General features: G+C 49.2%; 1 protein-coding gene across 2 annotated transcripts in view; it reads left to right on the top strand.

Moving 5' to 3' along the window:
- Nucleotides 1–24826, top strand: part of LRP2BP (LRP2 binding protein) — a 376290-nt gene that overhangs the window by 128297 nt on the left and 223167 nt on the right. For both annotated transcript variants that reach the window (XM_069631511.1, XM_069631512.1), the window contains exon 4: nt 8649–8759. In XM_069631511.1, coding sequence (XP_069487612.1) covers nt 8649–8759 — 111 coding nt within the window. The remainder of the gene's footprint in view (nt 1–8648; nt 8760–24826) is intronic.

Genomic DNA, 24826 nt, shown 5'->3' with positions numbered 1-24826 from the left:
ATTTCGCCATTCACTTTGTGTCCACCCTCTGATTCTTCTCGGTTCTGCTCATTTCAACTTCATGCCCCCTCTCTCTGGAATTCTCTTCCTCTTCAGATTCGTTCTGCTCTAGTCTCTCTGTTTAAAAAACATCTGAAGCTCCACCTTTTACCATCTGTCTCTTAACTTTCCCAGGAATAATTGTTGCTGTGTTAGACTGTGGCTCATGTTTCTTTTACTCTCTTTTTTTTTTTTTTTTTTTAAACTTTTATTTTTGGAGGCAGAGGTATACATTAGATACACGCAACAATCCAGCAAGTGAACAGTACAGTCACATTGTTATACGGTACATGAGGAGAGCAACTCACAGTGGTCACAACAATCAACCTAGCTACACATAGGAGAAGTGGGAGAATGGGTTCAGGGTGCAGGAGTAGATTCCGTTGGAGTAGGGGACGAGCCCGACCCGGGCGCGTCCTCACCCTGGCTGTTGAGGTACGCATTAAATTTAACCCAAATGTTCTTAGGGCGTGAATGGCCTGGGAGCATTGTCAGATATTCCTCTTCACAGTTTCGTGACCAGGTGAGCAGCTGCAGCCAAGTCCGGAAGGCCGGAGGGGAGGAGCTCCTCCAGCCCTGGAGCACGCATTTCTTGGCCACCATACAGCCTATGTTCAAGAACTTAGCCAGGCCCCCGGTGCAGACCCCCCCCCACACCCCAAACAGAACCGCCAAGGGATCCGGGTCAAGCACCGTGTCTGTTATTGCAGCGAGTGTTTCTAGGATGCGCCTCCAGAACTCTGACAATTTGTCGCAGGACCAAAACATATGTAAATGATCAGCTTCTTGGGCCCCGCAGCGTGGGCAGGCACGCACAGTGGCATGGGCGAACCTTGAGGTGCGATGTGGAGTGTAGTATAGCCTGTTTAAAAGCTTGTATTGCATGGCACGATACCGAAAGTTTAGAGAGACTCTCTGGGTGTGGAGACACATCCTCTCCCAAATCTCATCGGAGATCTCCAGACCCAGTTCGTCCGCCCATTCGCCGCGTGCCCTCGGGGCCAGAGTCGGGGTAGTGTCCTGTAGGATCCTATATAGAGAGGATACAACGCCGCCGGCGCCGCCAGAATTAGCAATGTATGCAACTGCCGGGGCCTCCGGGGGCTCGACTGGGAATGAGGGCCACATGGCACGAAACGCTGCCCGGAGTCTATAGTATTGAAGAGTTTCCACTGCGGAACCAGAGTGCCCCGGTTTCCACGTCTGGGGTTCAATAAACCTGCCCTCGGGGTAAAAGTCGGATAAGGCCAGATAGCCCAGTGAGCTCCAGTGTCGAACCAAGGCAGTATCATGTGTAGGTTCCAGCCCGGGGAAGGACCATGCAGGGAGCCATTTGTAATATGGAGAGGACTCAGGCGACGCATTAAGCAGGCGCGTCCAGGCACGGAGGGTCGCATTGAGTGGATCAATAGGGGAATCGGGTGTGTACTGTCGATGGAGAATGAGGGGCATTATGTTGACACCAGCGGCAGCAAGCCGCTCGAGCTTGACATGCGGGCGCTCTTGGGAACCTGGGTACCAATGCGTGGCGTGTTGGGCTTGTGCCGCCGTCCAATATAGAGTCAGATTTGGGGCCGTGAGACCTCCTCGTTTGTATGAAAGTGCCATGTCGGTCCACTTCTTGCGCACCGCACCGGAGTGCCACAGAAACTGCGCGCAGAGCGAGTGGAGTTTGGAGAAGTAGGCCTTCCCGGGCCAAACGGGTATGTTGGTAAAGACATAAAGGAGCTTGGGGAGTAGGATCATTTTAATGAGGGAGAGTCTGCCAGCTATGGACAGAGGGAGAGTGCGCCATCGCAACAGTTTGGCCTCAACGGTCTGCGCCACAGCCGTATAGTTGTTGGCCAGTAGAGCAGGCTTCGCCAGGGAGATGTGGACGCCCAGATATTTGATACCTTCCGGGGACCAGCGGAGAGGGAATTCGGTAGCGGGTTGTTTAGTTGAGCTAGTCAGTGGAAGGATCTCGGACTTGGAATAATTAATTGTGAAGCCAGAGTGGGTGCCGATACGGGTAATGTCCCTCAAAATGGGGTCGAGGTGCGTTGTGGGGTTTCTGATGTACAATAAGACATCATCTGCGTACAGAGAGATGATCTCAGGGTTACCCTTCAGCCTGATCCCCCTGTGAACGTGGCGGGCACGGACCCAGTCTGCCATTGGTTCTATCACTAGGGCAAATAGAATGGGTGAGAAGGGGCAACCCTGGCGGGTGCCTCTAGAAAGTGTGAAGGGGACAGAGGTTAGGGAGTTGACCCGGACCCGCGCCACAGGAGAGGTGTACAGCAACTTAATGAACTTGATCATATTTGGGCCAACACCCATTGTCTCCAGTACCAGCCACATGTACCGCCAGGAGACCATATCAAAGGCCTTCTGGGCATCGAGCGTGACTGCCACAGCCTGCGCGTCCTGGTCCATCCGAGACATAACGTTAGTTAGTCTCCTGATATTGTGGGAGGTAGCCCTCCCAGGGACGAAGCCGGACTGGTCTTCGTGAACTAAATAAGTCATGACGGGTAGGAATCGATTCGCTTTAACTTTAGCGAAGACTTTGGTGTCAAGGTTCATGAGAGAGAGAGGTCTATAGGAACCACATTCATTTTCGGGCTTACCGGGCTTGAGCAGGACCGTTATGACTGCCTCCCGCATGGAGGGGGGAAGAGCTGAGACCCGTAATGATTCGGTCCAGACCTCGAGCAACCTAGGGGCTAGTATGGCGATGTGCTCTTGATAAAATTCGGCAGTGAGACCGTCTGGACCCGGTGCCTTACCTTTAGGCAGGTCCGAAATGACGGTCACCACTTCGTCCAAGGTGATTGGGGAATCTAGCAACTCCCGGGTGGAAGGGGAGATCTCCGTAGTGGGAATCTGGTCAAGGAGGTCGCGGGTGTTTTGCTCGGTATGCTCTACAGGCTTGGTATAGAGGGAATTGTAGAATTCAGTGAAGACATCAAGAATTTGTTGGTCGGTCCACAATGTGTTCCCCTGTTTATCTTTGACTGAGGTGATCTGAGTACGCCCAGACTCCCCCCTCACAAGAGTGGCTAACGTTCTCCCAGGTCTGTCCCCCTCCCCATATTTCCTGGCGGCCTGCGGGCGGCTGAAATATCGAACCTCACTGGCGGCAAGGGCATTATAAGTATGGAGCTCGTCACTGATCTGAGCGAGGACGGTGGGATCTGTCCCAGTGGAGCCTAGGAGTTCCAATTGCTTAAGTTTGGTTTCAGAGCGACCGAGGGCGGCCCTGATTGATTTTAGTACTCCCGCCTCCCGTGAAATAGACATACCTCTAATATATACTTTGAAGGCGTCCCATCTAACCGCCGCTGAGGTGTCCTGGAGGGAGTTATGGACAAAGAAGGATTCGATATCCGCCAGTATCTCAGCTCTGAACACAATGTCCCGGAGGGCGTCGGATTTAAAGCGCCAGGTGGGAAACTTGGGGACAGGGATCCCTAGCCCAACGGTCAGTGTAATTGGGGCGTGGTCTGAGAGTGTGCGGGATAGAATCTGGGCACCCTCTACTCTGCCCATTGTGTCCCCCGACACCAAGAACAGATCTATTCTGGACCAACTGTTATGTACAGACGAATGATACGTATATTCCCTCTGCTGGGGGTTTAGTGTCCTCCAGACGTCACAAACACTGAGCGTCCCGATGTGGTCTCGCAGTCTGCGGGCAGCTCTTGACAGTGCCCGAACAGCCGTGCCAGTTCTATCCAGGACAGTGTCCAGAATGAGATTCAGGTCGCCACCCCATATTATCTGAATGCCAACATAACCCAGCAATATAGAGGCGATAGTGTCAAAGAATTCAGGAGAGTCGACGTTAGGGCAATAGGTATTAACAAGCAGATATTCGCTATTTACCAGTGTGCAATGGAGTATGACATAGCGACCCTCCGGGTCAATGTAGCTTTTATGTAAGATAAACTTGATGGATTTGTGGATCAGCGTGAGAACGCCCCTAGCCTGGGTCGAATACGCGGTGAAGAACCTAGCGGGGCCCCAGGTCGGGGCTATGGTCCTTGGCAAGTGTCCCGCAGAGTGTGTCTCCTGCAAGAACAGTATCTTACACGCATGCCTGTTGGCATATGCCATAATCTTGCGGGCCTTAGTGTGGTTGCTCAACCCCCTGATGTTCCAGGACATGATGAGAGTGGACATTACAGTGTCAGACAGCCAATCTCGTGATGCATAGTTAGTGTACCTCCCAAATCCAGCGATAGCATGAGTTACCAACCGTGGTGCTGAGAGTGCAATCATAGCCAGATAATGCGTGCGCCATGCAACCTCGTGTGCCTTTTTTAAATAACACCCAGTTCCCACCCCCCTCCCTCACTACCGCCCAATAGGCAGCAGTGTGTACATTACCCACCCTTAACTGTAAACCGCTGGGCCATCCCCAACTTGGCCCGAACTGTCCAAAGGCCCAACCAGGGCTAACACACAACCATAGCATAAAGAACATTGCAATCGCAGTGGGGTGCGCCATTGCCGTGCACCGGCGCGCTTAAGGCCCAGAGGGTCGTTACAAAAAACAAGCAGTGGACTGCGGTATCATAGTGCAAGTGTATAAGGGTAAGAATCGGCAAGGTCTGCCCGCCAGGCCCCGGGGCTCCGCCGCCGAACACCCATACCACCAGGAAAACTCAAGATTGACATCGGAATTGTTGTAGTTAAACTAGCAGTAAGAATTGGGGACTCCGACCTACATGCAAGCTGTCAAAGCCGCATGTCTGGTTAAATGACATAACAATAGAACCATCAATGTGATCGGCGGCCAACAGCCCTCACAGCACCCTGTAGACAGAACAGTTAGAAAGAGCAGGGTCCAGACCAGTTTTAGTCATTGTCCATGATGTCTTCGGCAGGGCGATGAAGAGGAACATGTGCCTCTATGAATTTCACTGCTTCCGAGGGGACCGTGAAAAAATAGAGTTTGTTATCAAATGTGAACTTCAATCGCGCTGGGAACAGTATGGCATACGGGATATTTCTCTCTCTGAGCAGCTTCTTAACACCGAGAAATTGCCGGCGTTCCTGCTGAACACCCACTGAGAAGTCAGGGAAAATCCGGATTACCTGCGAATCCAATCTGAGCTCCCCTTTTTCGCGTGCAACCCGGAGAATCAGGTCACGGTCCTTGAAACTGAGGATCTTTGCAATAATGGGCCTCGGGAAATCTCCAGGCTTAGGGCGAGGCAACAGTGCCCTGTGGGCTCTCTCCACTGTGAAGAAGGGGGACATGTCGGGGTTGCCCAGGAGGTCTTTCAAAAGGATCTCGACCGCCAGCTCGAGTCGGCCCTTAAGCGCATTTTCCGGGACTCCAACGATGCGTACATTGTTCCTCCGCGACCTGGATTCTAAGTCGTCGCATTTGGCCTTGACTGACTTCATGTCCATGACCAGAGTGGATACAGTGCCCTGCAGCGTGGCTATGTTGTCCTCGTTAGTGCTGACTCTATTTTCAGCCTCTGTAATTCTTGAGCCGTGCTGGTCCAATGTGGCTTTGAGAGACGCTACGTTTGCATTAATATCGTCTAGCTTTTCGTGGAAGGCAGCAAAATTCTTGGCCATTGACTCCATCATAGCTTGTAGGTCTGCGGGAGGTGCTTCAGCGGCAGGCAGTGAGTCCGCCCGGTCCCCAGGTGCACGGGGCGAGCCAGATCTCGGGGTGGCTCTTGCAAATCTGTCCATGGCTCCGGTTTTACTAGTATTCCTAGATCTATTGGGCATGGCGCTATACGGCACTAGAAATACATATAACCACTATGAGTGGTATGTCTGCATATGATACGTGTCACAAGGGTAAAGGTGAGCGCTATCTTGATGAGTCTGTGCAGCCGAGGTCGGGGTAAAATTACAGGCAGGCAGTGTCGGCGCCAGGAGCCAGGGGACGGAGGGCAGAGACCGCTGGGAAGATCCGTCGGTGGCAGGGAACACAAGACGTTCAATTCGGCGGTGAGCTCAGCCCAGGGTCATGAGGGAGCGCTGGGAGGGAAGCAGGGGCGGTACGGGAGCAGCGGTCCCAGTTGAAATAATCCCTGGCTCCTCACCTGCATCCGCCGAATCCAGCAAGCCCGGTCCCCCCGCGGCCACAGCACACCCAGCGGGGCCCGACCAGCCACCAGGAGCCGCCCAGGAGCGCCGGGGACGAGCGGGGGCCAGCGACCCAGCCAGATCCCAGGAGCGGTAGCCGGGCGCCAACCAGGTCGGGCAGCGTCCACCCGGCCCCCCCGCCGGCGCAGGGCCCAAGACACAGGCCGCAGGCGTCCGGATCTTCAGGCGGCCCTCGGGAGCCGCCGCCTGGTGCAGAGGGACAGGCCAGCAGCAGCTCGGCGCCGCAGGCGTAGGCGGCCGGGCAGCCCACGGCCCCAGATGAAGGCGGAGACAGAAGCAGGCGATCCGCCGCCGAGCGGCCTCCGGCGGTGCAGTTCGGGGCCGCCAGCGGCCCAGGGCCTCCGAAGCCGGGGAGGCAAGTCCGCAGTCTCTGCGTGGAGGAGCAGGCGGCATCCGAAGCACTATGGTGAGGCGGCCCCAGCAGGATGAAAGGGGTGGGAGGCCACGTAACTCCCGGCCTCAGAAGCTGACACCACAACACGCCGTATCTCGGCGTCGGAGGGCCGATTCTCGCTTAAAACACACTGAGACGCAGCCCCAGATGTCAGGGAGGCAAAGGAGCAGGAATAAGGGCTTATAGGAGTCGCAAACCGCAGATGTATAAGGATAGGAAGCGGCCGTACACGGAGCTATCAGGCTAGGCAGCCATCTTGACGGCTGCTCAACAGCGCCCCCTTTTACTCTCTTTTTTTGCATTTGTTCAGCACTTTGGGTAAAAGCTCTATATAAGCTTTGTAAATTAAAATAACAAATAGGTAATGTATGGTGATGGGGGGCTGAAGAGATTGATAAAACTTGAACCAGTTCATGGAGGGTCAAATTTGAGCGCATAGAAAGGGAACATCACATACATACTCCTTCCCCCACTGTTCCACCTTACTTTACAGTGAAGATTATATAGTTTGGGTAATTTTGATGGGGGATAGAGTGGGTGCACAGATTTTCTGCCCGCAGCTGGGAGATGGAGCATAATGCATGCATTTGGTTCCCTAGATGCTCTGTGCAGCAAATCCACATGACACTTCGCCCATGTTACATTTGCATGTGGGCGGAGATCCAGGAATCCTTATGGATTACACCTGCTTTGTGCACCTGCATAAACTAGGCGGAATCTGGATTGATTCATGTAAATGCTGTCGTCCCTGCACAAAAAACACAGCGGCTGGCATTTGCAATTGTTTCTGTGCAGATGTGTACAAAGGAACGGGATCTAAGGACCATTCTAATTTCTGTACCGTAAGTATATCCCTTCCCAAAAGCTTTCTTTTTTGGCTAGATGGGGCTGCAGACAGGTATTTGGAAGTGGCCGCGACATCTTGTTCAATAAAGGGGTAATGTAAAAGGACAACAAATGTAGTTTGGACACATGATCATCTATGGAAGTTATTTAATTCCATTGGCAATGTTCGATGTAAGGTGAGAATAATTCATATTACCACAGCCATATGATAAACAGGTTTTGTGCCTGACTAAATAATTAAACCATCACATTTCGGTAATTGCCACCAATTGAAATTACTCTTTTTACTATAGATTGTACCCCACATGCCTGTTCTCATGAGGGTAACAGTAGTTTTGAGCATACAGAGGGAAGTTAAGGGTCTGGATAAATTCTTTTTTCATCATGCAGGTCTTTTTTATAGCTTTTTATTTCAGTGGTGTAGGTATTTAAACTTGTATATTCAATAATTTGGGCACACATTATTCACTGTATATGTATCATTGATGATTTAGATGAGATGTATAATGAGATGAATTGACAAAATGTGGAAAAGGAATGACATGGCTGATAATGTGTTAAGTTCCTTTTCAATAGGTGCATGATGGGTAGCATTGTATGGTGTTTCCTCCCGGAAGAAAATTGAGGATTCTGTTGAAACGCTGAATATTTGGGCAGTGGGCGCTACTGATGTAAATCCACATGGCGTGAACATGATTTCTTTATATCCATGATATTGTGGATTTCCTGCACAGAGATTCGACATTGAAAGGGCTTCTGTACTGCCTTTCGATGGTGTGTGGTGCGACTTAGTTGTGCAGAGACTTCTCTTTTAAATCTTAACTTCAGTTTGATGCAGTGACTCTTCTTACCATCCCTTAATCTGTCTTCGACAAGATGAAGGGATCCATCCACTTCCTCTCGCCTCACCTCATGGGGTAATAGTGGGGCAAAGTCTGCAGCCACTCATGTGCATCCCGATCCTGAATACTGGTCCAGGCACTGGTGCCGTAGGTACTGCCATTCGCAAGGAGAGATGGGGAGTATGCAATACAAGTACACGTCACTGGAGTGAGAAGTGCATTTTTAGTTCTCCACAGTGTTTGGACATGCCCATACGTCATGCCACTACAAGAAAATATTCTGAGAAAGGCATTTGTGAAGCCAATGTCTTGGTGTATCTGCTTTGTGGGGGATGCTAGAGCTGAGCATGGAACACCCAGTGTGTGTGTGAATAATGTGTAACACATTTTGCTTGTTTCGATAGGGGTGGTATGAAGATGCACTGTTACAGTTTGAGAAGAACAAGAATGACTTTCAAGCTTTGTATCAAGCAGGAGTGATGTACTATGATGGACTCGGGATTGCAGAAAACCCTGTAAGTAATGTGTTCTTGTGGTGCCATCTAAAATACCATATTATTTTGTTATTTCTGTGTGTATATTTATTGTTTTCTAATGCATTTACTAAATATGCTGATGCAACACTTTGTGTCACCGCTCTGAGAGTACAAATACAGCAAGTCACAGAGTAAACCTTTCTTAAATTGCTGTTAGCACTTGCTTATGTGTGATACCTAGATTTGTCTGAAATTTGGAGGAACAGCTAACCACTAGTGAGCCTTCGATTCTCATGACCAGCCATCTACACCCAGATGAACATGCCTCCATTCTCAACAATTACAACACCATCACCACACAAGCACTTGACAAAAGGGCCCCTCTCAAAACACAAAAAGCCAGCAGCCAGCATCACCAACCATGGTTCAACAGTTCTCTCTGCTCTATCAAGTAGGAATCCAGATGATTAGAAAAAGACTGGCCAAAGAACTCATGCCCAGCCACCAGACCATCATTCAGAAACTGCATATAAAACAGACATATGCAATGCCAAAGCCACCCATTACCTCCAAGAACTCCAATTTGCCACCAATAATACCAAACTATTCATCTTTGTAAACCCCTCTCCAAACCAACATCCACACCTTCCACACCCCCATCCATTGAAGTATGCAACTCATGAACTACTTCAATGCCAAAATGGACATCAGGAAAGCCCTCCCCTCTGCTCTCCCACTCCCCCCCCAAACATACTGACATAAGGGGCACCTTTACCCCATTGACACAGACACCCTCATCATCCTTCTTGCCAAAACCAAACCTGCACACTTCCTAGATGATGAATGCCCACCTCAAGCTGCATCCACTTGCATCATCACCCTCACTCCCCACTGGCTCAACATCATCAGCTCCTGCATCACACAATGCACCATCTCCTCTGCACTCAAAACTGGACAAATCTCACACTCCTCAAGAAAACATCCCTTGACCTCACGCTCCCTGAAAATTGCTGCCACATCACTCTACTGCCAAACCTCGCCAGAATCATGGAACGCTTTGTCACTACAAAACTGTAACAATACATCACCACAAAGAACCTATTCAGCCCCTTCCAATCTGGCTTTCGACTATGACACAGCACTGAGACCATTACACTTCACATCATTGATGACCTTCATAACATCACTGATAGAGGACACACAGCACTACTTGTACTTCTCAACCTCTCTGCATCCGTTGATGCCATTGACCACACCATTCTACTCAACTTCCTAGCCCACTGGATGAAACTTTCAGGCACATGCTAGACTGGTGTACCTCCCTCCCTCCTTACTTACAGGACACCCTTTGTCTCCATGCCCCCTTTTCGATCTGACCCCGTTCAATGGTGGCATCTGCAAGGCCCCTCCCTATGTCCACTCCTCTTCAACCTATGTGGTGAATTCCTTTGACAGATCCTTAACAAAAACAATGTCCATTTCCACCAATACAATGATGACACAAGTATACTTCTAAACCTCACCCCCATCACAACCTCACACCCTCCAAAGCTGTCTCTCCATTATCACCACCTAGGTGGACACCCACTTCCTCAAGCTCAACCTTTCCAAAATAGTACCTTCTCATCTGCCCTCCAGATACAAACACCCGCCTGAATCAAACAGTTTGCCACAGCAACCCACACATATTCCCCTCCACAACTGTCAAATCCCTTGGCTTCACCAACAGCCCTTCACCAACAACCCTTCATCAACAACCCCACCTTTCCTTCACACACTACATAGCCGCTGTCAACAAAATATGCAACCTGTAACTACACCTCCTCCTGACTACATCCACACTGGTTCTTTCCAAGATGGACTACGTCAATGCTGTTCTCACTGGACTCTGCAACAGCACCCATGCCCCCCTGCAAGCCATACAGCAGCCAGACTGATCCTCCACTTGCCCAAATATCGTCAGAGAATTACCTTCAAAGGACTGCATTTCTTTCAAAGCCTTCCACCACAAAACACCATCTTACCTTCACGACAAGCTCAAACCCATCACCCACACAAACACCAGAAAAGCAAACCAGCATCTCCTACACATCCCACCCTGCAAACTAACATACACACATAAACAAGTATTTACTCAGTGGGCACCCAGAGCATGGAACACCCTACCTCTTCATGTCTGCACTGCCCCTTCCATCACCACTTTCAGAAAGAAACTCCAAATATATCGGTTTCCCCACTCATAAACCTGCCCCTTCACATCCTCTGCTACCACTTACCTATCCTCATCTTCCTATCGTATTTTGAAAATGTAAAATAATTTCAGTTTCATTTCCCACCTCTTCAACCTTTGAACCTTGTAAGGTGCTCCAAGACCCTCTGGGTAGGTCCAGCGATGAACAAAAATTGCAATAAAATAAAATTAAAACGATGTTAAAAATCTCAGAGTTAATCCTCGTTGGATCTTCATGCATTTACTCTGATAAAAGTAAGCACTTCCCTTTGGACCTTTTATTTGATGAAAAACCTTATAGTTCGCAAAATATTTAGGATTAATCCTGAATGAGGATATGTATATTTCCCAGAAAGTAAATATAGTAGGGAAGACTATCTTCTTCCGGCTGAAGCAGCTGAGAAAATAAATCGGGCTCACACTTGCAATCCAAACAGCAGCATTGATTGGATCAGTAGTCAATATAAGTTAATACTATGCAATGCACTTCATCTTGACCACAAAAGTGCTGGGTGGAATGTTTCAAATGAATCTAAACCACTGGCAATTGGTCTGGGCAACCTTCCACACCACCGTTTTTTAGCCCGTCTGCGCCATTGCAAAAGGGGACCAGCCATGTGCAAATCAGTCAGCAGCTGCCGCCACCGAAGGTAGCAGCCCAGCCCGCACTTCATCTTGGACTCCCCAAACAGTCATTCTATCTAGTGCAGAAGGTGCTGAATGCAGTAACCTGCCCAAGTCATAGAGAGAATGTCCTCAAGCTGTGTAACCCTAATCGTAAGTTTAGATCGGCTTCTCAAGGTGTCTTAGTAAAGATAAAATCTAAGTTGCCCATTAGTGGAGGGAGATTTCTCACGATCTCTGCGTCCAAGGTTGTAGAATGAAGTATTTTTTATTTGAAAAATGTGCCTTGTGCAAGGGTCTGCCCGTGCACCGTGGTTACTCCTTTGTTGGGGCTGCTCATGTCCAGGAATTTCCCACTCCTTGGACTGTTCTGTTACGTTATTTTCTGGTATTTGTATAGGACCGACTGCCATTGTTATGGCTTCAAAGCATGGTGGTGACAAAGGGTCTTTGGAAACATGAAAATAAAAGAGCATTGGGGGTGTGACTTGGCGCGTGATGGAATAACATGCCCGCCTCAGTACCTCCTGTGACAAAGGGAACAACAAACCATCATGTACCCAGATGGATGCTGATGATCACCTTCTGAACACTCTTAAGATGCCCCGAGCGAAAGCTGGTCCTATCTGGTGGTAGCTACATGCAGCGGGGTCCGGGGCCTATTGCAGGGCCTGCTGAGTGACTCTCAGGGGAGAGCCAAGCTCGATCAGCCTCATGGTCCCAGCGATAGGCTAAGGCGGAGATGGGTGGTGTCACCGCTGCGGACGCTAGTGACTATGGTGAATACCCACCCAATGAGTCGTTTGGAGCATTAACATTCAGGCCCCGATTCGCATCAAGGTGTTAAGTAACGAAAAGGACGTTAAAAGGGTTAACGACCTTTTCGGTACTTAAAGGTGGCGTATTCTTCCGATGTCGGAAGGAATGCGCCACTTTCAGAATACATGTGGCGGTTGCTAGGATGGGTTGGAAACCAACCTAGCAACTGCCACATTTGTAAACTGGCTTTTTGGAAGCCTATTCTTGTGGCACTCCTCCAGTTTAATATGTGCGCTAAACTAGCGCACATATGCGGTACCCTTTTGGTGCTGTTAAACTGGAGGAGTGCCACAAGAAGCCTTGTTTGGTGTAAATGGAAGTGTCCATATACACCCGTCTTGTATATGGACACTTTCATGTACACCAAAGCAAGCAGCTTCAACGTTGTTGCAACAGCTTCAACGTTGCATCTTGCAACGTTGAAGCTGCTCGCTTTGGTGTAAATTAAAGTGTTCATGTACACCGCACGGGTGCATATGAACACTTTAATTTACACCAAAGTCAGCAGCTTCAACATTGCAGGATGCAACGTTGAAGCTGCTCGCTTTAAATGAAAGTGTTCATATACACCACACGGGTGTATATGAACACTTTCCTATACACCAAAGTAAGCAGCTTCAACATCCTGCAATGTTGAAGCTGCTCACTTTGGTGTATTGGCAGCATTTTCGTTAAATAACGATTCCCTCGTTATTTAACGAAAATGCTGCCGAGATTCTGCAATCCGCCTGTTTCCATTAGAAACAGGCGGATTACAGCAAAAGCACTGTCGTGCTTTGCGAAGACGCCCAGGCCCACATGAGAATAGCAGTGGTGCCTGGGCGTCAAGAAATGGCGCAGTGAGTCGTGCTATTTAGCACGCTCACTGCGCCAAGATGAGAGTCGGGCCCTAAGTATTGTCCACGCGATCCGGCCTTACCTGTCCCCCACAATGCCTGCTGGACATGCCTGTCGCCCAACACAATCGTCATCAGCCTGGCGCTTTGGGGAGACAGATGCCCTCTCACATGTACATGTGGAAAGAAATTCTATGAGAAGCAGGTTGTCACAATATCTCTCTCGATGCGTTATTTTTACAGTGTGATTTCCATTGTTGAATCATTTATCATCCTTTTCGTTAATAAATTGTTTGTCTATACCTTTTCTCATAGGTCAGCCACGCTACTGAATTATTTTTGACCTTCCCCTATCTATACATTTTAGTATGAACAGTTTGCACCTATATATATACTGATAATGGAGCATGACAAGTGGAAGAACTCCAGATGCAAAGCAGTTGCAGTAAATGTAACATACTTGTTACTCAACCCAGACTTATGGTTGCTATATCATCTTGGTGCCATTGTCCAGAAGTGTCAACTGATGCCTGCATTACATTAGCACCTTGGGCGGGGGGCGCAGCCAATCGGGTTCTGCGGATCGTGGGCTGATATCTGATCTCAGCCCACGTTCCACAGAATCCACAGGCTGCCTCCCCCACTGCAGGCCACCATTCCTTCCATCCTCCCACACCCTCCTGTTATTTCCATTTCCCATCCCCCCCCCCGCCCCACCTACCTTATTGTTGCGGCGGTAGCTTGTTGCGGTGGCGGCGGCTTGTACCACCGCCACAGCAGCTTCCCTCCTCCCTTTTCCAAATGGAGACCCGCCTTCTACTACCATGGTGGCCATTTTGGATCAGTATTTTCATTAATTGAACGGGACACGTGTGTCGTTCAATGAATGAAAATACTTTTTTTGAGCACCCCAGGTTACCGCTTTGCTAATGGCATTAACACCCCATTCAAAAATCGGTTGTATAGAGAATTTGTCGTGTTGTACTTATCTAGCCAACGAAGTTACCAACAATAATCTCTTGGGTTTCAAAAGGACTTTAGGCAGCATAATTTACTCGTACCGTTCATTAAATGCTGATATTTCTAATGCATGATCTATGGGGGTGCTGTTCATCCACAGTCCACACAAATGAGCCAGTTTTGCATTACATTACGAATAATAATACGAAAATGTACTGTTGTCTCACTAGCCCAACAGGCAGTCATCTGTTTGATGGAGCAATGTATTACTTTACTAACCCATATCCTCATACATTTGTCACACTTGACATCTTCAACGGTAGTATAGTTCTATCTTAGTTTTGTGTGTATACTTTTTAATGACTCTTAATTAAGATATGTTATTTGGATCATTTCCCAAGTTCGGACTGCAGCATAAAATTGACTCTCACCAATGGAAAAGTTGGCCCACACTTGTAAATGGCAATTAGCTCCTTTTGTGACAAAGTATTACCCAAGGTGGACTTTTCTGGTAAAATGTATTAAATGGTATTTTTATTAAATATTTGTTCACTAGCCCTGGTCAAAAGTGGTAGCTGCACTGTGAAGTAACCCATCAAGCTGGACCGTTTATACCATAACAATTGCTGGTGATTTTTTTTAAGTGGAGGGGCATAAATGTTTCCCACAAAAATTGCATAGCGACCGAGCGCAGCAAGGGAGCCCAGACCAATCAAGGGAGGCTCCCGTGATTTTTTTTTAATAATGGGTTAAAAGTTTGCATTTTAGAGCATACTTTAAAAAAAATGGGTAAAAAGCCAAACAGTTTGCAATTAGTGCTGGGAGGCCAAGGGGAAAGCATGGTATTTTTGACTGGATACCTATGATCGATATCCAGTAAAAAATAATACCGTCCTTGTCCCCTGGACTCCACAGCGCCTCAGAAGGGGAACTCATTTTGGCAGGTGGATAGGGGGATTGTGCAACAAAGGCATTTTTAAAATGCCTTTGTTGTACAGCCCTCCTTCCCCGTCTACCCCCCACTCGCCAAAATCAGCTCAATGGACCAAAACAAACAAACACACACACACACACACACACACACACAAACACACACACACACTATGATTCATACGAGCACCCATCACCATACTCACTCATAACACAAGCATACACGCATCCATACACATATTTAAATAAAAAATAAATGAACATAAACGTACCTTCTGCAGGGGCCTTTGTCTGGTTGCTGAAATGTCCCGCTCCAAGTTGATCTGTCCGTATGTGCGAGGAAGCGTGGTAGCTCCCCCTCGCACATACAGACATGCAGTGCCCCAGCCAGCATTTCCAATGAGCTAAGCAAAACGCCACCCAGCCTTGCATGGCTCAGTGAGCATGTGCAGCCGGGGAACTGGACTGTCAAAGGGAAACAATGTCACCGGCTGGTCCCCAAGGTAAGACGACAGCTTCCAGGTAACTGGCCTTGGCGTCTGGAAGAAGAACCTTTGGCAGGTGTAGACGGTCAGACTTTGTCACAGGAATGTCCAGCAGAGGATCTTCGCAGCAGTTGGTTGTGGAGGTTCGACATAGGCTTTGTAGCAGTGACTGTTGTCACCTGGCAGACTTTCTTCCTTCTCCCGATCCTCGACTCCTCTGAGGGTACTTCTATGGTCATGATGGAGTCACTGTAGGCCCAGACAGATGCCCACAAGTTTGCAGCCGGAACTGCATTTGATGAGACGATGAACTGCAGCAGTGTCAGAGGCCCAAGCGTATTCAGGTATTGCAGGCTTGGAAGGGCGCAGCACTTCATGGGAGGGCTCAAACTGTAGCTGGTCTTTAGACTGGCTAGGCCCACCAGTCCAATGGAGGAACTCATCCAGTCTGGATCTTCCCTGTTGCACAGTGGAAAGGTCAGGAGATGAGCAGTCACTCAGTCGGCTTGGTGGTCGCTTGAGGTGGCTGCAGATGCCCTCCCTCTTCCTTCTTTGCAATATTTCTTCCAGTGGTTGACTCTGGGTTCAGCATCAAGACGCTCGCCTTTCATGCAGAAACTGAGCCAATCACCATGTGTAGAGGAGATCCCAGATATGGCCTGCACCCCAGCCACCCATTTTGAAATACCAGGAACATACTCGCCGAGATATGTGATGTATGATGAGCAAATACACCAGCAGAGAGCCGCGCTAGGGCTTTGTCCAGTGCACATCGGAAGAGCAATACCTGTTGAAGTGCCAATTACCAGACAACCATGGGCAGTACGATACCCATTGAGACAACCGAACCGTACCAACAGCTGACACGACATGAAGACTACTTTTAAACTGTCCCAGAAGAGACCCAAACGGCCTTAATCGAAGGCGAATGGTGACGTCACGAGGGCCCGGACAGACGTACAGATGAACGAACAACAACCAAAAGATGACACACTAAAATGAAACACCATGGATAAAGATATCACAGACATAGAAGACGAGACGATGTCGAAATATAAAGAAACGTAACCATAAAACAGGATGAAAGTATGCAACCAGCTAACGCCTGTACATATAAGTGTAGTCCACTTTACATTAAAGCAGAATTAAGCCCAGGATGTTAGAGGTCAAACAGGCCAGGATTCATATACCAGCACAAAGCCAGACGAAAGAGCGGAATCGAAACTTAGCAAGAAGCAGCTCATGCCTAGGAATTCGAGGTCAACCCAAGGAAGAGAGGAGAGCGGCAACTCCGAAGAATCGAAACTTAGGAGCATAGCAGCCTGCCGGTGAAGGTCGAGATAAGGAGGCCCAGGCAGATGGCGAGACCGACGAGAGAATCAAATACGCAAATAGATGGAAAATGAAGCAGCTTCACGGTGTACTGACACGTGACCAGCCAAGCGCGAAGAGTTACCAACGTCTGATGTCACCCAAAACCAGAGGATGCCATTACTTTCCCTGATAAGAAGCTACAGTTTCGAGGCCATCCTCAGCCAACTAATTGACACATAGCCCTAAACTACCGATTGAGGGAAGGGAGGCAGGGTGAATCTTGGGGCATGCCGCATCTGGGTAACCATTCTGCAAGCTGCTAATTAAAGTGGAGATTTATGTCTAGGGGTGTAACAGACCCAATCACAATGGACCAAATAATCTAGGGTCCTATAACTAATAGAACCAATGAGACGTCATACTTGTAGTGACATCTAGCACGAGTGATGTAGAGGGATGGGCGTAGACACCCACCCGATAAGAGTTATCCAATCCTCACACCCCGTTACCATATACAGTTATAGTACCTATACTTAAGTTAACTTTTCCAACCAATAGAATTGCATGACAAACCTTCGAGTGTTACACGTCAATGATGACAAATATGCCTATAAGAATTGCTGTTTGAATGAAGATTGTGGAAGTTGAAGCGAGACGGGCGATCGCATCATTGATGATTTCCTAATGTTTCCCCATTTTTTGTACTTGTCATTAAACAGACTTCCCTTTTCCAAATCATTTAAGTTGGCCTTATTGATTGGTGTTGGAGTAAGAGAATCCTGCACCCCATCCACCTCAAGGTGCAGCTATCTCATCTTAAAGTACTCAAGGGTAATCTCTGATCCCATGGGCCCGTCGGAGGTAGCTCCGCCCTCCTCTACACTTGGTAGCTGTGAGGATAGTTTTGACCATCGATTATTGATTATTGATTAAAATAAGACACCTATTGACCGTCGACACAAAGTAACTCTAGGTCTTCGGCAATATCACGAGTCCTTCGCCATTTGGCCGAGTAGAGTGTGAAGCTTCCTGTGGACAATGATAGTGTAAAACTATCCGAAATCTCTAGTGGGTCTGAAGGAACCCGTTTTATTAACATAAACCCTCCCATTCCTACGGGCAGCGGAACAGACGAAAGACTAAAGAAGGCGGTAACGGAGGCGGTGATCCTGAGGATCCAGAGAGGAACCATGCGAGCGGTGTCATGATGCCTACCTCCAAGGAGCCAGGTCCAACCCAGCAACCCCAGAGGCAGGCATCATTTCGCCCAGGGGAGTGCCAGCGGGCCCAAGCTAGGGCCCTTTGGACGCAGTCCTGGCGCCTTAGGCGCCAGGCTCATGTTGGACCCCTGTCCTGGCGCCTTAGGCGCCAGGCTCATAAAGCTAGACACCTCTCCGTGCCCAGGCCCAACCGTTCAGGGGGTGGTGTTGCCCTTATCTTCCCTGAGTGGATTCCTGCCACTGTCACTCCTACGCAGACCTACTCCTCTTTTGAATGCCTTGTCTGCCGACTTTCTCTCTCTCCTAGCCATTCCCTTACCGTGGCTACTATCTATCGGCCACCTGGCCAAATTTCCTCCTTCCTCTCGGAGTGGGCTGACCTCTCCTCCTCACTCCTGTCCTCAACCACCCAACTCCTCTTTCTCGGTGACTTCAACATCCATCTCGATGCCTCCTGTCCCCCCTCAGGTCTCTTCCGCGAACTCTGCAACTCTCTCTCACTCTCTATTCTCCCGTCTGGGCCTACTCACTCTGCAGGGCACACTCTTGATGCTCTGATCTCTTCTGACCTTCCCCTCTCCCTCCCTCTCTCCACTCCTCTCTCTTGGAGCGATCACTTTCTCCTATCCTCCCACCTCTCCCTCCCTACCCCACAGGCAAAGCCACCCTCCTCACTGCCACCCACCTTCTCGGTCATCCGACCCATGAAGCGCGTGTCAGCTGAGGCCTTCGCTGCTACCTTCTCAGCCCCTTCTCCCCCCTCGGCTGACTCCCACCCTGACGCAGCCCTCTCCATGCTCTACTCCTCTATATCTGATACTCTCGATATCCTTGCCCCCGTCATGAGAATCCGCCTGAAGCCCAAAGCCAAATGCAACTCCTGGTATGACTCGGATCTCGTCACCCTAAAACGCAAGTGCAGGGTGGCAGAGAGGAAATGGCGTGCTTCATGTTTATCCTCTGACAAACTGGCCTGCCGCCTGCTCCAAAGGCAATACCGGCTCTCCGTTCTCACCAAGAAGAGAGCCCTTATCCAAGCCCGCATCTCTGAGGCATCTAACAACTCGGCCGAACTCTTTAAAATCTGCAAGGAGCTGGCCAACCCTGCTGCAGTCTCTACCTCTCCTGTCCCCTCCCAGGCCCTCTGCACTGCACTGGCCTCGCACTTCATCTCAAAAACTCAGGACATCCTGTCCTCGCTCTCCTCCTCTCTCCTCCCTCCCTCTCTTCCCTGCTCTTCCTCTTGCTCTCCTGCAGCCGCCCCTCCGCCCTCCTTCTCTGCTTTTCCACCTTTTTCTGCTGATGAGGTTTCCAGACAAGTCCGATCTATGAAAACCTCGTCTAAACAGGTTCACCCCTGTTCCTCCAAAACCATCAAGGACCACATCGACTCCCTGGCTCCTGCCCTGGCTGACTTTTGCAACCACTCATTCGCCTCTGGAGTCTTCCCATCCCCCCTCAAGCACTCCCTTGTGCACCCCCTCCTCAAGAAACCCTCTTCTGACCCCTCCTGCCCGGCCAACTATCGCCCAATCTCCATTACTCCCTTCCTGGGCAAGCTCCTGGAGAAATTGGCCATCTCCCAGCTTAACCTCCATGCTGAATATGTTGGTAATCTTCATGACCATCAATCCGGCTTCAGAGCGGCCAGAAGCACGGAAACTGCTCTCCTGAACATCCGTGAGGACCTGCTCCTGAACCTCGATTCCAACACTCCCTGTGTTCTCATTCTGCTCGATCTCTCCTCTGCCTTTGACACTGTCAACCATGCCATCCTGCTCAACCGTCTCCGTGATAACCTGGGTATCACTGGTCAGGCTCTGGCATGGCTGACCTCTTTCCTTTCTGGTCGACCCTCCCAGGTCCAAATGGGCTCCTTCCTCTCTGACATCTTTTTCTCCACCTGTGGTGTCCCCCAGGGATCCAACCTCTCTCCCTGGCTTTTCAATCAGTATCTGGCACTCCTTGCCCACCGCATCGCCGCTCTCTGCCCCCACTTTCAGTGCTATGCGGACGATACCCAGCTCATTTTCAGGCTACCCTCGGCCTCCTCCTCTCCTTCCCTCATCTCCGACTGTCTGTCTGCTATCCAGGAATGGTGTGCCGCCAATGACCTCTGCCTTAACGCCAGTAAGACTGAGATTCTACTCATCGGCACACCCACTCCCTCCTTTCCTGCAGCTCTCTGGCCGGCCTCCCTAGGCCCCCTTCCTGCCACTACCTGCAAAGCTAAAAACCTCGGGGTCATCTTCGACTCCACACTCTCCTTCTCTCCTCATATTTCCGACGTCTCTAAGAAGTCACATTACCAACTGCACCTCCTCAGAGGTATTCTTCCCTTCCTCTCCTTCCCCCAGAAGCTCACTGTCTCCCGAGCCCTGGTTCTCTCAAGGCTGGACTACTGTAATAGCCTCTATCTTAATCTGCCTGCCTCCACTCTCCGCCCTCTGCAACTTATCCAGAACAGAACTGCGAGACTTGTCCTTGGCCTCAAGCCCAGGGACCGTATCTCTCCAGGACTGAAATCTCTTCACTGGCTCCCAGTGGCTGCGAGGATTAAGTTCAAAACCCTCTGCATTGTCCACAAGGCCTTCTGGGGCCTGGGGCCACAATACCTTCAACTCTCTCTTCCTAAATATCTGCCTTCACGAGCCCTTCGCTCATCCGTCTCCAACTCCCTCATGGTCAGCCGCTTCTCGAAGCAACGAGCTGGGGGCAGATCTCTCTCCGCAGCAGGGGCCTCCCTCTGGAACAGCCTTCCTGCTTCCCTGAAACTTGAGGAGAACCATCTCCGGTTCCGGAAGCACCTCAAAACCTTCCTCTTCGCTTCTGCCTTCTCTCTCCCTCTCCCCTGCTAAACCTGCTTAACTCCCCTCCGAAGTCTGCACTTAACCTGCATCTGGGCCACTCTGTGACCTCGGCCCAGGGCCCAGCCACTCTCCACTTGCACTGCCTCCCTGGCTCCCCCTGCACTGCGGGACTGTCACTGCATCCCTACAGCCCCCTTCCCAGCACTTGCTCTGCACTTACCTCGCACTTGCCACCAGCTGGCCCTTTTATTTATTATTTATTATTTTATTACGCTACTTACCTTGTATTGCACTTTCCCCCCCACCTCCTCCCCCTGCACTTCTCCTTTTCCCCTTACCTCTGCACTTGCGCGATCTGAATGACACCTGGCCTAGTAGGATCGTTTGTCTGTCTTCACCTTGTTTCCCCCCCTCCCTGCCTCGTCGCGCCTTGAAACACTCGTGTATAGGCGCGTTACAAATACCATATCATATCATATCATATCATCATATCATATCATATCATATCATATCATGTGTTCAAGTGTTTTAATGTGCACTTACCTGATGCAGACCATGCTGCCACATCCAGGCCCTCTGAGGCCTGAATGGAACTACTTTACCTGTGGGATTTCTTTCCACCCGGGTGTGGTCGGGGAAGGATACACACCTGATCGGAGGAAGGATACACACTTGGAACTTCTTCCAAAGTTATTTAAACCACACCCGATCAGCAACTCACGCTTCGCGTTGTTCTGCTCCTCGCAGCTGGACGCTCACCGTGTCAGCTCCTGCATCTGGACCTCAGCCACGCCTGTCAGTATCCTGGGTCACCTGCAAAGGGAGACAAAAGACCTTACCTGCTAAATCAGCAACACAGAGACATCACACCGACGATCCTGAAAAGGAAGACATCATTTTAAAAGCATTTCGCTACGATCGCTGCAGCGCTGCATTTCACTCACCTTTCCTGGACGCCACCATCTTCAGCAGCGATCATCCGGATCCACAGCCACTTCCCAGAACCTAGAGAGAAAGACAAGAACAAGGTGAGAGACGGAAGGGAATAGGAAAAGCTCAGTTTCCTTCTAAGTCTTACCTGTTGGGTCATTCCCATTTCATTTCGGGTCTTGCCGCTTCCAGGCATCCGGACCCCGGCCCCTATGGGGAAAAAAGACAAAGACATTGAATGAGCGAATGCAAAGACATTACCCGAGCGCTCATCCAGAACTTACCTGTCATTTAATGGAACTGCACGTTTCACTTCGGGTCGGCGCCATATCTCCGGCATTCCGAACCCCGGCCCCTAAGGGGAAAAAGACTATGAACATTATTATTAAGCTTGGACTTTTGAACTTGCAACAGAACTTTTACGGAGCCTTACCTGAATAGTCAAGCTTACCTGAACTCCCATAATCCTCAATCCAGTGAAGTAACTGGGTTTCAACGCGCCCCTGCATCAGAAGCAGGATGGAGAGCTCATCCTTCCTGACCCTAAGGTGAGACTTCACGGGGAATCGTGGAAGGGTATCGTGGAGGGTTGGAAGAGAGTGGGAGGTTTGAGCATAATTCAGTCAGTAGGTAATACTCCCTTTTCACGCACAGGGGAATATTCCTGCGAGCCGGAGAAGCCAGAGTAGAGGGGCCCTTCCTGTCCATCTTCAGAGTCCTGCTCTTCACCATTGAAGAAGCATCAGCAGGGGAGTTGCTAGGTCTGGAAAAGACCTGGGGCTAAGCTTATGTCGGAACTGTTGGGACTGGGGGCTAGCTAGTCTTTTGGCTGCAGCTCCTGAGATTCTATCCGGGGCTACAGCCAAAAGATCAGGGGCTATAGCCCCCTTAGCCCCCCCCTAGCAACGCCCCTGAGCATCAGCACTCGAAGCCAGACCTGCGCCTCCGTGGGAATCAGGTGAGCGTTACAAGCGGTGAGTGAAACAAAAAATTGAATGCTTTGGCAAATGTCATAGGCATTAGAACAAGTAAGGGAAAAGGTAACGGAGGGAGGGGCAAAACACAAAATAGTCAGAAGTAGAGAAGACTGTATATATATATATATATATATATATATATATATATAAGGGGATAATGACTCAAGAATAATTGAGATATTAAAGAATACCGGGGTAGACACCCGAGAAGAGAGAAGATTCCAGGGCACACACCTGAGGAGAGAGAGGATACGCCTTGTTCCTGCGCTTTAATATAGCGGTCAGAAGAAACATGAACTCAGAGCCCACATAATAGGGGACGACTAGGCTACTACCACGTTTAAAGACGCCATAAAAGGAGTTTGTTTAAACTCTGTCGGGGTACAAATTAGAGGCAGAGATATTTGTGTCCAACTGATGCCTGTCTAGTCCGTCAAATGTCTGTTGTACCGGTTCTGTTGTATGTCACATGTAAGAAATGTTGTCTTGTATTGGTTAAAATCAAATAGGGTTTTACGCGATTCTATAGTTGAGAGGGAATCACACATGGATTGATGTTCTTGAGTAAATTGGTGATAAAAAGTTTGGCGGGAAAAAATTGGATTGGAGCTTGCAGTGTTTGGTGCTCGCTCATATTGTTTATAGTGTTAAATTGCACAGAAGCATTGAAAAGTGGTGTTTAAGAGGAAAGTAGAACAGATTTAAGCATGGAAGAAATTACACCATTAGCACACTTATGTAAGTAACTGCCGAAACATGCACCCAAGCTTAAGAAATATAACACCAAGTGGGTTAAGGGCACCGCCCACAAGATGTTTATGCCGTGGCCACAAAATGGGTCTTTATCTAAAGCCGTCTTACAGCACATGACGACTTACTTGCATGCCACATATACAGGAAAAAAACTAGAGAAATGCCTGGCTGTCCTAGAACTTTGGAAAATGTTCGAACAGTCAAAGGAAGAAGAGCCAACTGCTGACTGGATATTAAACGTATGCACGGAGGGGGGTGAGACAGTGTCTAGTCAATTGGTGGACAGACAAATGGTCGACAGACAAATGGTCGACACAATTTGGTCGACAGGTCAAATGGTCGAATTTTTTTTTATTTATATATATATTTTTTAGATTTTCGTTTAGGGAAAAAAGGAGGTTTTCAGCAAAAAAAAGGGGTTTGGGGGGACCCCCCCAAAAAAAAAATGTGCAAAAACAAAAAATAAAAATTCGACCATTTGACCTGTCGACCTTTTGGTGTCGACCATTTGTCCTGTCGACCATTTAGATTCGACCAAATGACCTAGAACCGCGTGAGACACCTACTGCACCTCCTGCCCCGCCTGAAACAGAAACCGAGGGAAGTAAGCCTGAGGGACTCTACCCATTAAGAGAGCTTAAAGCAGCCACAGGGTACAGCAACCCCGCATATGAGTCACCTATTTACAGTAGTGACAACAGTAGTGACGAAAACCGAGGGAAGGATCAGGACAAGATTCTTACCTCCGCAGTCCCGAGGGACAAGGAGAGACGAGATGATGAGAGGAAGGATCAGGCACAGATTAGTGCATCTCTCGACAAGGAGAGAGAGGGAAAGAAATGGAAAGAAGTTGAAAGCAGAACTGATGAGATAGCATTCGCAAAAGACGAATGGATGGGAGGCCAGATATTGTTGAAACTCGATGGAAAAGGAAGTGATGATGTGAGACCTATAGAGAGGTTAGATGAGGCACAGAGAAAGGAGAAAGACAAGGAGTCAAGGGATGAAAGGATAAGACGGAAGGATAGACTGAGGTGTGAACATCTATATCGCGAAGAACAAGAGAAACAGCTCGATCGCAAACAGAGAGCAGTCTATGCCTTGGACAGAAAGAAAAAGCAAGGTTTAGAAGAAGAGCAAAGAGTATGTGACAAGATAACGAGACGAAGGGATGAGGAAGTTCGAAGGGAAAATGAATGTAGCAATGAAAGGAGAATA

Source organism: Ambystoma mexicanum, chromosome 6q (assembly GCF_040938575.1).
Source record: "Ambystoma mexicanum isolate Mex_15411 chromosome 6q, UKY_AmexF1_1, whole genome shotgun sequence".
Classification (NCBI taxonomy): Eukaryota; Metazoa; Chordata; class Amphibia; order Caudata; family Ambystomatidae; genus Ambystoma; species Ambystoma mexicanum.
The sequence above is the reverse complement of the archived record's forward strand: the minus strand, read 5'-3'. Positions and strand labels throughout refer to the sequence as shown.